General features: G+C 46.8%; 1 protein-coding gene across 1 annotated transcript; it reads right to left on the reverse strand.

The window, feature by feature from the left end:
- Nucleotides 1-13235: 13235 nt before the first annotated feature.
- On the reverse strand, nucleotides 13236-14378 carry LOC128882804 (uncharacterized). The gene has a single exon (XM_054134571.1). The coding sequence runs from the start codon at nucleotides 14376-14378 to the stop codon at nucleotides 13236-13238; it is 1143 nt and encodes a 380-aa protein (XP_053990546.1).
- Between the last annotated feature and the right edge of the window lie 1091 nt (nucleotides 14379-15469).

Below are 15469 nucleotides of genomic sequence, written 5' to 3' on the forward strand. Positions count from 1 at the left end.
AAAATGTAAATGTGATAGATTAGAGGCATGGAAGGATGAGAGAGGGATAAAAGAATGGTAGGTAGAAGAGAAAGAAAGAACTGTATGGAAGTACGCGAATAGAATGACGAAGCGACAAAGATAGCGAATCACACAGTAGTGTAACAAGGTTTATTATGTACCTTATCACTTAAATAAAGACGCAAAATACGCAAAATACGATCAGGGCGGGAAAATGGCGGATATCCTTTGGAGAGGTGAGATGTGAGTTGAATAAGTGGTGAAAAAATCGAAAAAAATTGTTGGTAAATGTAAAGATAAAGATTCGAAAAAGTGCGGGAAAGTGAGATCCCCATAGAGGGAAGCGAGGTGAGTGAAGATGAAGTGCAGTTTAAGTTATGACGTACTTCGCGTGGGCGGCCGGAAAAGCCGCTAATCGACACGCTCGGTCGCACAATTTCCACGGACGAATTTATTTGTAAGAAGTGGGCGCCAGTGCCAAGTACACGCGTCCGTTCCCTTCGTCCTTCCGGCTGCTCTACGGAGAGCGAAACCCAGGGGAGGTCGAAAGGGGAAATAAACTTTGATCCGCGTACGTTTAATCGAATCTGTTTATTTAGTCGAAACCGACACGGGGGAATTCCGTGGTACACACACTGTTGAGGAAAGGGTGTGGCGATTACGCGCCGAAAAGGATACGCGGCGAGGAATTCCCAATACACCAAGAAAGTATCCGAAGGACAGAAAACGAATACTTAACTGGCGCGACTTAACTCTATGGAGGCCTCGCTAACAAGAATCCGCCCTAGAACCAAAATACAGTCGGAAAAAGATTACGCCCAGAATTAACGGTTCCGCGTTTCGAAGGGTACCTTTCCTTCCAAACGCGGCGCGGGGGATTCGCGAAACGGACGGAGGAAAGTCTAACAGAGTTCACCTGCGGTGGTGGTCCTGTCGCGGACGAAAAGGGTGCACGTGTTCTCTGTTCGGCGCCAAACCGTTAATTGATTCTCTTCCTCCAAAATCGATCGCGCATCGATTGTCGCGCTCTTCTCGTCGCCGACTCGCGACTCTCCCCACCCAGGAGCTGTAGGAGCTCCTCACGGTATGCCACCACCATGGCATCTCCAGACTTTCCCTCGTGGCAGCATCGAGGAGCGATGGCTGCAGATCTTTCCTGGGAGGGTGACGAGTCCTCTGAGTGGCGGCCACATCGGGGTCCTGGGGTGGAGGACACCGCGACGGGCGACTTGCCGCGCTCGCGCGAAGACGCGACTCTATCCGCGAGGGGTGAGGGGCAGCGAAAAAGGAGGTCCCTAATGACCGCGGTTCACACATCCCTCCACTCTCGCGGACCACTTCCGGACTGGGGTGTTCGGCAAGGAGGGAGCGAGGCCCTTCCGGGGGTCAGGGTGGTTTCGTGACGGGCAGAAAAAGTCTGCCCCGTCACAAAGTGCATTAAAAAGTTACAGGCTAAAACATTTATATGAAAAAAGTGAGGTTATGGCTGAAAAAATGGTGGGAAATAGGGAGGAACCAAAGAAGACGGAAGACATAGGGGAAAAAATCATAGAGGACAAAAGTTCCCCATCCTTGTGGACTCCAAGGAATATAGAAAGGAAGCAGAGGGCGTTGAATACAAGTCAGGAGACAGGAGACGGAAACTAGAAATTAACATCCCGCTAAAGGAAACGGAAAAGAACCCCCAAAGTAGGGGTTCAGACAAAGGAGTGGAAAACGAAGGAAGGGGCGGAACTGCGCACGAAGCCAGTACAGTAAAAACCAGAGGCAGTGAATGACGAGTATTGAAAAAACAAAAGTGATAATTTAGAAAGTGAAACGCAAAAAAAGATTAAAAGAAATTCTTGGAAAATGATAAGAGGAGAGGGTAAGCAGGTGGAGAAAGAAAATGAAAGAAAATAAATGCATTAATGATTTTCTGTTAAATCTAGGAAAACCGGTACACGTGCGCCGACACGTGGCGGCGGAGGAAAAATTCCGATATCAAAAAAGACTGAGTGAGGAAGAATTCGACAAACAGACACAGGACAACGAATCTTCCGAAGGATTAAATGAAGAAGATTTCCTAAATTTTTTCGAGGTGGCAATAGACTTCAACAACTCGTCGAAAAATAAAAAAATCAACTATCTAAGGATATTTAGAGCGCTTTTAAGTGAGTAAAACAACATCAAAAACATAAAGATGGTAAATAACAGGATAGGGAAGATAAATTTAAAATTTCCCCCAACAGGCTAGTTGAAGCTAAAATAAAAAACATGTCTTTACGAATACCCAAAAGGGCAACTGAAAGATGGGGAGTCGTTAGAGACTGGGAGTTCTCCCCAAAAGAACTTGAAGAAGCTGCGGTCCTGGGCCAGGGCATGAACAGTGTGGAAAGAATGAAAAAAAGAGTCAGAGTCGAGGGAGGATATGACTGCATAGATTCTTCCTTACTGTTGGTGAAATTCAAAGGTGATAGCTTACTCACTAGAATAATTATATATAATGGAATTACAAGTGTTGGTGTAACTCCATACATTAAAAACGTGAGGTAGTGCTTTTCGTGCTTTAGGTTTGGATATTTTAAGAAGTTCTGCAAAGCCACATACAGATCATGCTTCAATTGTGGCGACGAATACCATAGGGAGTGCAATAAAGACAGGAGATGCATTAATTACGGAGAAGCTCATGGAGCTTTAAGCCGAGACTGTGTGATGTGGCAGTTAGAGCATGCAGTAAATAAATTAATTGCATACAAGGATGTTTCCTATACAGAGGCACGAGATATTGCCAAAATAGAGTTAGAGATACAGGAAAAAAGAGGAGAAAGCTATAGGTCACAGTACGAAAACAGGTTCAACTACAATGAAAGAGAGTTTCCCAGAATCGGGGAAAAATATACAATTAAAAAAGAAGACATCGGAAGGTGGGAGGAGAAAGAGTGCTCAATAAAAAATGCCTTCTGGAAAAAGCGGGAAGAGGAAAAGCAAAGGACGAACCAAACTAGATGCAGAAATGACAGATGGGATTAAACGGATGAGATTGAAGGAGACCCGTACCCCAAAGAAGCGTTTTACAAATATCCAGATGATAAAAATTACAAAAGTTACTGTACATATTCTAAAAGAGGAAAGGAACCAATGATTGGAAGAAGACAAATATTTCGGAACAGGACGTCCACCCTCTACTGGATTGGATCAAAGAGTGCAAGATAGAGGACCTTATAATCAACAAAATAAACAGTAATAGGAAAATATGGCACCCCAGAAGAATAGATAGAAAGGATGAAGTTTATTGGAAGACCAAAAAAGAACACCAAAGAATAAGAGTGGACAAGGGACCAGAAAATTTTAAACAAAATTTGCCAAAGTATGCCCCAACGATTACCAGAGATAGCGACAGTTTCTGCTTCAATAAGCAGGAAAAAAACAAGGAAATCTTCAGGTTTGGAAAGACCTACGAACTAGAAGAGAAGAAGGAAACCAAAGAAATGATTTTACAAATAAGTTCGATGGAATGGCATCGACATTGAAACAGGCTGAAGATAGAGAAAGAGAAACGATGTTTCAGACCCAGGTGAAAATAAAGCAAACAAGATCTCGAATACTGTACAAGACGTAGAAGATGTTCCGATGCTAGAAGAAGATTGGGAAGGTACACCAATAGACAATGAAGTGAGAAATTGAAGACATAGTTATCCCAGACTCGCAAGGGGATGAGGACTTGGTTGTGGATGAAGAAGAGACTCAAATGGAAGATAAAGAAGAAAACGAAATCGAAAATCCGACCAGCCCAATAGTGGTAAACATGGATGAACATTTTAGGATATTAATGCAAAGAGAAGCTAAATCAACACAGGAGGAGCAACCGAAAGGAGTAAACAAGGACTGGAATGATTACCCAGACGGAGGTATTACCTGGGGAGAAGAAATCGACCAGTCAGGGTAAGTTGAGCTTGTATTTTTGTTTGATTTATTCTCAAACATAGTTAAAAAGTTAAATTTCATAAGAATTAAAAGTAGAGTAAAAAGAAAACAATTAGCAAATTAAGTAAAATCTAGTTAAATATCAGAGTTAAACAGCAGAAAGAAATACAGTAAAATAATAAATTCAACCAAATAAAATTATAAAAAGATAAAATCAAATAGTGATACACAATCAAGAACGCTACAGATCGTAGTATTTTCTAAAAATTACAAGGTTAACAAGACGAATACACATTCACGTTCTCTAACTTTTGACAGGTACCAAATATGTGTAATCATGTAAACATAGGATATGGAAAGTCTTCTAAAAAAAAGCAATGAGTTATTAAACATAATTGATGAATTCAATATTACATGCATTTGTGAAACTTGGCTGAAAGAATTTCCGATTAAAAATGTAAAAGGTTATAGCATAAAACACAATAACATTCCCATCATGAGTCGGAAGAAAAGCCATGGAACTCCAGGAACAGGGTTAAAAATACGTACCATTCGAAATAGAATTTATTAAATTTGAAATATTGGATAGCAACAACACCGTACTGTTTTCTATAGCATTGTGCTACAGAAATCCGAGAAACCATTTCAGTAGAAGGGACTGGTCGAATCTTTTCATAGACATTGAAGTTACAGACGAGACTGTGATAATAGGAGATTTAAACGCAAAAAATACTTACTGGAACTGTACGAACTCTGACTAATCGGGTAATGCACTAGAAAAAGAATTGGACACTGGGACTTGATAGTACACAACACGGACACAATTTATAATAAGTACATTTATTTTTCTCGCAACCCGTGTTCTTTTATTTAACATGGTACCAGAGCATGGTTGCGCTTTTTCACGTTGATTAGTTGCACTGAAAGTGTAAATTAAAGGTGTAGTGCAAACGTGTTCGGATACGAAGGAACGTCTGAGCATTATTAAAGTAAATAAAATTATGTTTGGATTCGAAGGAAAGTCTAAACATACACAAAATGGATAAGGAGATCAAGTTACCGGTGTTTGATGGTGAAGATTATAGTATGTGGAAAACAAGAATAAAGATGTTTTTGAAACTCAAGAAGTGTGAAACAGTAATAACGAAAGAAAGAGCAGCAACAGATAAAGAGGAAGATTGGATTGAACAAGATTTGAAAGCTATCAACATAATATACAGTGCAATCTCCAATAAGCAGCTGGAATTTGTATGTAATGAAGATTCAGCTTATAAGGTGATTAAGAAATTAGATAATTTGTATCTGAAGAAGTCAACAGCACTACAGATTGTCTGTAGAAACAAAGTAGAAAAATTGAGACTTAGTAATTTTAGTGATACAGCGACGTTTTTCAATGAATTTGAGAAATCAGTGAATGAGTTGAGAAGTGCTGGAGCAAGAATAAGTGAAAAAGAAAAATTAAACTATATGTTAAATACGCTGCCAGAGACATATAGTTATATTGGAGATTTAATTGATATGCTAAAGGATGAAGATCAGACTGCTGAGTATGTGAAGAATAAAATTAAATTAGCTGAAATGAAAAATGAAAACGAAGATAATGAGACGAGGACAAATGTATTTGCTGCAAAGAAGAATCAAAGAGGAAAATGTTACAAATGTAACAAAGAAGGACATTTCGCCAGAGACTGTCCAGGAGGTATTCAAGAAGTGAAGAACAATAGAACGTGGCGAGGATCATCACGTAGCCGAGGCAGGGTCGAGGCGGTAGAGGCAGCTATACGAGAGGACGCGGGTATGTCAATTATCAACAACAAGGAGCCAAAAACGACGGTGAAAAAAATAACTCAGGAGCGAGTGCTTAGGTAGCAAGAACGCTTTCAGCGCAAGGTGAGAATATAAATAAAACTGATATGTGCGCAGTAGAATGGTTACTTGATAGTGGATGTTCAGATCATATTGCGAATAATGAACGTTACTTTGAGTATTTAATTGTGTTAAAAGAACCGGTAAAGATATTGTTTGAATAAACTCGGCCTTTTTTGGGTGGAGTTTGTCTTCAATTAAATACGCGAAACTAGAGCTGCCGATATGCTCCCGAAGCTTTGTTCGCGTACGCGAGAATGTTCACAGAATAACCATCTAAGTTCCCACACCACAAAGTATATATTTACAAGTCTTAATTTAAGTACAGATATTTACAAAACTTATGCACTATTTAAAGTTATTTACAAGTCCGTCAAGTTAAGCGCGCCCGAAGCATTTGGTTCGAAGCGAATGCATTAAAAGGAAAACCGAAGCGCCGGTGGTTCGGTCTAAGTTTTTAAAAAGCGAATACTTTAAGCAAGCGTGTTACACGTGAGCATTGCCGACAAAAGATTAATTAGCCGGGCGCTCGCATGGAGATTCCCGATTCCTGGAATCTTCTAGAATTCTTTTGTTCGGCGTCACCCGTCTCTCCCCCAGCTCCTCCAGCGCTCCATTGGGCAGCGGAGCGACGGAGAGCGACAGCGATAGAGAGAGACGGAGCGAACACCGAACGCTGTTGTCATGAAAACCAGACCGGCGTTTAAAGTTCGAGCAGCCGCAACCTACGTCCGAAGAGTCGAAATTATCGGCTGCTCGAACAGATACATTTAGGTGATAATCGCGTAGTTAAAGCAACAAAGATCGGAAATATTACAGCTTATTTTAATGGTTTTGGTAAAAAAAAAACTAGTGAATATTAAAAATGTATTTTATGTAAAAAAAATGAATATGAATCTAATAAGCTACGGAAAATTAACTGAAAATAATATTATTATATCGAAAGGCGATTTAACCAGAATTATCGATAATACAAATAAAGTCATAGCGGTTGGATTCAAGGAGAATAGTGTAATTAAATTGAGAAGTACCTTGAAAGACAAGGAAAATTTTGTAAACAATGTCGAGCGAGTAAATAATATAAGTCAAAAGGAGAAATGGCATCGTACGTTAGGACACGTAAATTTTGGCTATCTAAATATACTGTGTAAACGACAGTTATTAGAAGGTGTTCCGAAAAATCTAGAAACTGAATTTATGAAATGTAAGACATGTATCGTAAACAAAATGACTAATCTACCGTTTGAAAGTAATAGAAAAAGAGCAAAAGAAATTTTAGAAATTGTACACACAGATGGGCGTGGTACCTTTAAAACCGCAGGTTTAAACGGAGAAAAATATTTTGTTAGTTTTATCGATGATTATAGCAAGATAGCTAAAGTTTACTGCATTAAGAGTAAAGACGAAGTTTTTGATTGTTTTATGAAATATATAAGTGAAAGCGAGAAGATAACTGGAAAGAAAATAAAATACTTGAGGTGTGATAATGGTATTGAATATTTGAATCATCGTGTTTACAAATTTGCGAAACGAAAAGGTATAATTTTGAATAAATGCCCACCTTATGTACATGAGTTAAACGGTACAGCGGAGAGATTTAATAGAACAATAATGAATATGGCGCGTTGTTTGTTATCACAGGCAAATGTAGATAAAAAATATTGGCCGGAAATAATATGTGCTGCTACTTATTTAAAAAATCGAACATTAGCTAATACAATTGAAAAAAAGACACCATATGAAATATTTTTTCAAATAAAGCCAAATGTAGAGCATTTACATACATATGGTATTAAAGTATTTGTAAGAAAGCCAAAACAGAAGCGATCATCCAAATGGGATAAAAAAGCAGAAATGGGTATTTTACTGGGATATGACGACGTAGAGCTTTAGCTAATAACTATTGTTATTGCATGAAACCTATTGGTTATAGATTGCCACTAAAAAGAGTGAAGTAAAATAATTTTTTCGAAAAATATTTAACCGACTTCAAAAAAGGTACAGTGAAAAGTATGAAATAATTTCTAGGTAATTTATATGAATACGCACTAGCTCTAGATTAATTGCTTAAAAGTATGGGAAAATGCAGTGAAAAGTGTGAAATAATTTCTATTTAAACTGCATTGTTATTCACCATCGTTTGATGAATTTGGTTAAATTATTAAATACATCATATTAAATGCAATGCACCTTTTTCGGAGGCGGGGCATAATGTAAAAATTTTTAATTCCGGTTTGGGTTATCTTTTGGTAGAGGCGGCAATATTGAATGCTGCCAATGTATTCATGTTTATTGTCTATGTGGAATTAATAGTTAATGTATATAATATGTACACGGAAATATAGATAGAGTAGATTTGGGGCTTTTTTGGAGGGGACGGGCGTCAATATTGATTACTGCTAATGTATAAACTCTCCCCATGGAAATACTGTATGAATAGGTTTGGGATAGTATTTGGTGGGGCCGGCGATATTGAATAGTGTTAATGAATATGATGTCTAAAGTGGATGTAATGATAGCAATAATTAAAGACCATATTTTTTGTTTCTCCGACAGAAAGTTAAACCAATTTTGGCATATTGAATATACTTAATTTTAAATTTTGCGCCGCCTCCGAAAAAGGTGCATTGCATTTAATATGATGTATTTAATAATTTAACTAAATTCATCAAACGATGGTGAATAACAATGCAGTATAAATAGAAATTATTTCATACTTTTCACTGCATTTTCCTATACTTTTATCGAGAGCTAGTACGTAATTCATATAAATTACCAAGAAATTATTTCATACTTTTCACTGTACCTTTTTTGAAGTCGGTCAAATTTTTTTTCGAAAAAATTATTTTATCTTCTATTAAATCTATTCTTGCTTCATAATCTTTAACTATCCCAATGTCGTATTTATCTTTTGCAAAGACCGTATTATATTTCTTTATTATATTTTTTATCTTTTTCTTTTTATTATTTTCTAAATGATCTAATCTTAACTCGCACTCCTCTTCTGCTACATGTTCATTAAAGTTTATTTTCACTTCTTTAACCTTTTTCTGTTTCATTTTGTTTTATCTGTCTATCTTTTTCTTTTATTATTTCTTTCTTTTGTGAAATATTTAAATTCTCGTCTTGTATTAGCTTACATTTTTTCATCATATCTAAACCTATTATTACATCTTCAAAGTCTTCCCTGTCCACTATATCTAAGTCTACTTCTTCCTCCATCTCAAATATTTTTACTTTTACTTCAATTAAACTTTTTGTTGCACTAGCACCATTAACTGACTTCAAATATATTTTGTTTATATTTTCTTCTCCTATTTCTATTTTAACTATTCTTTTATTTATTAATGATATCTGGGCCTCAGAATCGTATGTTCCCAGCACTCTTAATTTATCATTTAACAATATTGGTACCTTAATCAATGATGTCTGTATTCGTTTTTTTCTTCTGTGTATAAATCTGCATCTATTCTTTCGTTTGTTCCAACTACTCTTGTTTTTTCTTTTTCTATTTCCTTATTCCTGAACCAACATTTTTCTTCAGGATGAAATCTGTTTGATTTTCCCATTTTCTCACATGTTTGACATGATTCTTTATCTTCATTTTTGTATTTATAGTTGCATTTATTATCATTTTTCTTACTCATTATTTGGCTGCTCTCTTTACTTTGGCGTGCCAAAAATTATTCACTTTTTTTTGTTCCATTTAGTAGTTTTTGATGCCCAGATTACGAAAATGTAAGTTAAAATGTTAGGAATCCAACGGTTAAAAAGATACTCGTGTGTAAAGTTGAGTATTTTTGACGTATTTAGTTGGTTAATCCGACGCCATATTGACTTCGACCCTGCGTCTGGTCGGTAATTAGGTCGGTAATGGCATTGTGTTGTAAACAGACGATCACAGATGGCGAGATCGTTTTTTTTTTTTAATTTATTTTAAAGTACGTAGATATCTCCTACATTGCACTGTCTTACATTGATGATCACAAAATAAACGTTTCCTTATTGCTAGTTTACAAAATATCATTTGTTAAGAATTACATATTATTTGTAACTAATTCTAATTCTAATTTCCTTATTCTAGAACTATATATCTTAATCTTACGACCTATATTTGTAAGCACCATTTGGATTTACATATTTATTGTGTATTATTATTTGATAGTTTATCACATTATTTTGGATCGGGTTTTCCTAGTTTGACGCACCAATCTCTCTATATACTTGTAAATAGACTAATGAGTTGTTATCATTAGACTTGACTTTGTTTCATTCGTCTTACAATATACATTCGTCTTACAACAATATAATAAAATAAAAATAAAAGTAACTAATTTTATTGTTAATTTCCTATCGTACTTATTTTACGACACCCTTTCAGTTATCTCTATAATACCTTTTTTTTTTTTTACGTGGAGGAAATCTGATAACAGACACCTGCCACCCGCCCGGGGGAGCGGGTGGAAGGTAGTGTGGGGTTATACCCACTAAAACCTCCACGGCGACCTTCGGACGCTCTACCAACTCTGTCGATTCAGGAGGAGCCGCGTGATCTCTTATAGAACGCTGCCGCGGCTCCTCCTCGCCTAGGCCGGCTATGTGGTAGCTTATAGCCGGCCGAGTCCCGAGGGGGAAAAATTCTGTCCCCCCTTTCCACCTCCCAATCTGCGGTGCAGGGAGGCCGCGCCCCGCACCGCTACATCTCGGCGGCCGCATTTCTGGCATATCCAGGGCTCCCGCCCTGGGTACCGCGACCGCCAGGGCGATCGGCATTCAGCTTGCCGTCCCCCCTCTTCCGTTGCCATTCATCTCAGTGATCAGCTGGCGGCGGAGGTTGTCTACAACCGACCGGGATCGGTGAGCTCTCCAACCCGCTCTGCGGTCTCCTTCTGCGAGATAACCTCTTCGCAGAAGGAGACCACCGCCCTCCAGTTCCCCTCGCTCTCCAGCATAGCCAAAACTACTGCTAGGAGCGAGAGGTCATGCCCGATTTGGGCCCGTAGAACTCGATGCTGCGCTGAAAAGGCGGGGCATTCCTCCAGCGTGTGCTGCGCCGAGTCCTCCTCCTTGCCACAGTGGTGGCAGGCTGCCGCCGCTTCCTTCCCTATGCGATACAGGTAGACACCGAAGCAGCCATGCCCGGTGAATACCTGCGTCGCCCGGTAGTTGAGCCTTCCGTGCCGCCTCTCCCGCCACCTTTTGAGGTGTGGCAGGAGAGCCCCGGTGACGCGCTCGCCGGCGTGGGAGCTCAGCTCTAGATGCCAATTCGCGAGCGCCAGTCGCCAGACCTGGCGTTCGTATTCCTCGACCGTCTCCGTGTCTGGCTCCGGCGGAGTCCTCCTACGAGGCGGGTAGCCTGCTCGCGCGCATAGACTAACGCGCGTGCAGCAGTCTGCAGTTCGAAGGGCACTTCACCCGCCAGAGCCTGCGCCGCCATGTAGGAGATGGTGCGGTACCCGCGGATGACCCTTATGGCCATCCGCCTCTCCAGCCGGCGCAGCAGTTGTTCAATGCGCCGGCTTGCCACCGCGTCCGAAGCCCATACTGGGGCCCCGTACAGCGTCATAGACCGCACTACTCCCATATATAGGCGGCCCACACGGTCCCCAGGTCCCCCGATATTGGGCAAAAGGCGGCCAAGCGCAGCCGCCGTTCTTTCCATACAGGGGACCAGACGGTCGAATGCGCCTCGAAACGCCAGTGCTTGTCGAGGACGAAGCCGAGGTATTTAATTCGGCTCCCGACGTCGGCACAGGCTCCACACTTTTTTTTTTTTTTTTTTTTACGTGAGGAAATGCGTTTACGCACGCCCCCTCATAAGGAGGGGGTAGTGTGGGACTCGCCCCTTGATTTGATATCAAGGGGAATACCCACTAAAACCTCACGGTGGCCGGCCACGGCGCATTGGGGAGGGGCACCGGGATCTCTTACGAACGCTACCGATGCCCCACCCCCGCGCCTCTCCCCCCCAACGAAGGGAGGGGTGCCATCTCCGGTGGGGAGCGACTACCTCCTCACCTGACCGCGGGTGCCACAGCCCGCGGTCTCGCCTGTCCCTTTTAGCCGCCTCTTACGACAAGCAGGGATTACTGTGGGCGTATTCTGTTCCCCGACCCACAGGGAAATATGCCGCTATGGGGCCAACCGCCTCCGCGGGGCGGGCGTCGGGTGACGAACCGTTCCCCATGCCCGCCGGCCCTGCTGGCAGTCGGCGAGCCCAAAGCTTGAGCTCGCCGGCTACGTGTGCAGGGCCGCCCTACGCGGCAGACTGCCAGGAGGTGAGGGTTTACTAGGGTGGCGAGGAGGAGGAATCGGCGCAGCACACGCTGGAGGAATGCTACGCCTTTTCAGCGCAGCATCGAGTTCTACGGGCCCAAATCGGGCATGACCTCTCGCTCCTAGCAGTAGTTTTGGCTATGCTGGAGAGCGAGGGGAACTGGAGGGCGGTGGTCTCCTTATGCGAAGAGGTTATCTCCAGCTCCGCGCTGCACTGGTGGCACGCGGGCGACCCCGCCGCCCCCACCTTGTGCAGTTACTCACCGAAACAACCATGTCCGGTGAGCACCTGCGTGAGTCGGTAGGTGAGCCGCCCGTGTCGGCGGTCCAGCCAAGCATCGAAGCTCAGCAGGACCGCCGCTACCGTCCTCTTTCGCGGGCCAGCTGCCACCTTTGGCGCCGGTAGGCTTCGACCGCCCCGTCCTGCAGATCGCCCCCGTTCCGGCGGAGATCTTGCACACGCCGATACACGTCGGCGTGTGCCTCCGCCTGGAAATCAAAGGGGACGACCCTCGCTAGGACGGCCGCCGCCTCGTGGGAGATCGTGCGATACCCGCGCGCGACCCTGATGGCCATATGCCGCTGCACGCGTGCCCATACGGGTGACCCGTATAGGGCCATGGATCGCACGACCCCCAGGTAGAGGCGGCGGACCCTCGCTTCCGGCCCCCCGAGATTGGGCAGGAGACGACCCAACAGGGTCGTCACCGCCTCAATTCGGGGGACCAGGCGGTCGAAATGCCTCTCCCATCGCCAGCGGCTGTCCAGGTCGAGGCCCAGATACTTCATCCGGCCCTCGACCCGGACAGCCGCATCACCCACGCGGATCCAGGTCTGGGGGACCCGCCGCGTCAGAGGCAGCCCATGAAACATGACTACCTCCGTCTTTTGCGGCGAGTTCCGAAGCCCCAGAGCCTGGATCCTCGCGACCACGATCGCGGCCGCTAGTACCGCCAGCCTGTGGACCCTGGTCCCAACCCGACCGACCGCGATGATCAATGTTTCGTCTGCGTAGCAAACCACAAAGACACCGGGTGGGAGGAGCCCGCGCAACACCGAGTCGTACCCCAAGTTCCATAACAGGGGTCCTAAAACGGACCCCTGGGGCACGCCTCGGCTGACCCTCCGACGTATCGGCACCCCGCCTCAGCCAGAGTACTCGATCCACCTGTCCGACAGGTAGTCGGCTAACACGACCCGTAGATATGGAGGCACTCCGTGTTCTCGGAGCGCCTCCCGGATCGTGCCCCAAGGCAGGGTGTTGAATGCGTTGGCGATGTCGAGACTAATCGCCAGCCAATCTCGTCGCTCCACCAGTAAGCGGCCCGCCTCGGGAGCCTCCTGGCTCGGGGAATGGCGGCGTCGAACGCCGCCATCAATGACTCCCGAAACCAGTCAGCTTCCCGATCGACGTCCGCGACCGGTCCAGCCGGGGCATCCGGCCAGGACGCGGCGTGGGTGGCCGGCATCAGGGTGTCCTTCTCCAAGCGCTTCAGCGCCCATCTGCGCGGCGGTCGGCCCGGCGCGGGTCTGCGAGCGGGATGGTACTGAGGGGCAGCGGAGACATCCATAAGGATGTAGAGGTGGTCACTGAGGGACTCCACCTCCTCCGCTACCCTCCATCCCGACACGAGACGCGCGGCGGCAGGCGTCGCCCACGACAAGTCGACGATCGACTCGCCCTGCCACCGCACGCACGTGCTCACTGACCCCCGGTTAAGCAGCCGGAGATCCGCGCTCGCCCGACCCCACGCGTCCGTTGCTGGGCCACCCCACGACGTGGACTTGGCGTTGAAGTCGCCCAGCACGAGCGTTCGGGCTACTGGAGAGCGGGACAATGCGTCCCGGACCCCGTCCAGCAGCCACTCGAACGCCGCGAGGGGGGCACTCGGAGCGGCGTAGACCCCGATCAGGGCCAGGCCGCCGCACTCCGCCCCGACGAACCCGTCGCCGCGGGTGAACACGCGGAGGGCCGCGGTGTCGCCGCCCAATATCACCACGGAGCCCAACGCGTCGGCCACACAGTTCGGGTGGTCGACGACGCGGTATGGCTCCGCGGCGACCGCCAATCCCACACCTAACTCGGCCAGGCAGTGGACAAATAAGTCCTGCGCCCTGGCCGAGTGGTTGAGTTTGGCTTGGAAGATCCGTACCGGGGGCATGAACTTTAGGCCATGTCCATGGCCTCCCCCGGGCCGGATCCTCCCTCCATCGCAGCCGGCGCCAGCGCCGGCGCATCTGCCGCCGGTCGATTGACCGGTGTAGATTCGCCCGAACTCGGGGTCGTCACGCGCGCCTTCCTCCCCTGCTTTGGCGGTGGATGGGCACATTTTTTGGCCCCGAGCCGGTGGTCGGCTGGCTTGCCCAGGTCAGCACAGACCGGGCAGCGCAGGGGCGCCGTGCACTCTCGTGCCCGGTGGCCCGCACCGGCGCACCTGTAGCACCGGTCCCCGCGGTCCGCTTCGAGGGGGCATCTCTGCCGCACGTGCCCGAGCTCCAGGCACCTGAAGCATCGGAGGGCTCGCGCAAGTAAGGCCTCCACTCGGGCGGACGACCAGCCGACGAGCAGGCGGCCAGCCGCCAGGAGGGCCCTCATGGCAGCCGCCTGGCAGCGGAGCCAGACGGTGCCCAGCCCGGACCCGGAACGCCGGATGATGGCGGTCTGGACCTAGTCCACCCGGCACCCGGTTACCCGTGACGGATTCGTCCAGGCCGCTAACCCGCGCCTCGGAGGATTTACTCGGCCTGGACACCCTCACGTCCGTGCCGGCGAACAGCTCCGCCAGGCGACAGGCGAGGCGGTCCGCCCCGGCAGCGCTGTCCGGGCCCGGGATCTCCAGAATGGAGGACCCGGTCTGCCCCTTGCGGTACCGGATGCCGGTTACCCCGACATCCCGTAACCGCACGCCAGCGACCGCCTTTGCCATGACCTCTGAATAGGTCATGGCGCTGCGCGGGGCGACGGTGAGGGATACCGCCGCCCTCTTCGGCGCACGCGCCGGACGAATCCGCGGCCCGGCCGGAGCTCCAGCCAGCCACGCCCCGCGAGTGCGAGAGCGTGCCGCCCCGGACGCCTCTCCTTGCGTCCGAGCACCTTCGACCATGTCTCAGGTGCCGGACGGGTCAGGGAGGGCGCGACAGGCACAGGCGGAGGCCTCGCCCGGGCCGCAGGCGGAGCCCCGCTCGCGGCGGCCACCAGCGAAACCGCCCCCAGGCGCGCCGCGAGGCGCACCTCCATCTCGCCGCAGAGGCGACGGATGAGGCCCTCGACGTCCACGCCCGGCGCGAGGGTCGCGTCGCCCATCGCAGGCTTCCGCGACCGACCGGCGTACGCAGGCCTCGAGGCAGCAGGCCGACTCGACCTCGCCGTCGAGGACGCACTCGGCCGCGAAGGGGGCACCGACACCGATATCGCCGGATC

The sequence above is a fragment of the Hylaeus volcanicus genome, unplaced genomic scaffold (genome assembly GCF_026283585.1).
Source record: "Hylaeus volcanicus isolate JK05 unplaced genomic scaffold, UHH_iyHylVolc1.0_haploid 12190, whole genome shotgun sequence".
Classification (NCBI taxonomy): domain Eukaryota; kingdom Metazoa; phylum Arthropoda; class Insecta; order Hymenoptera; family Colletidae; genus Hylaeus; species Hylaeus volcanicus.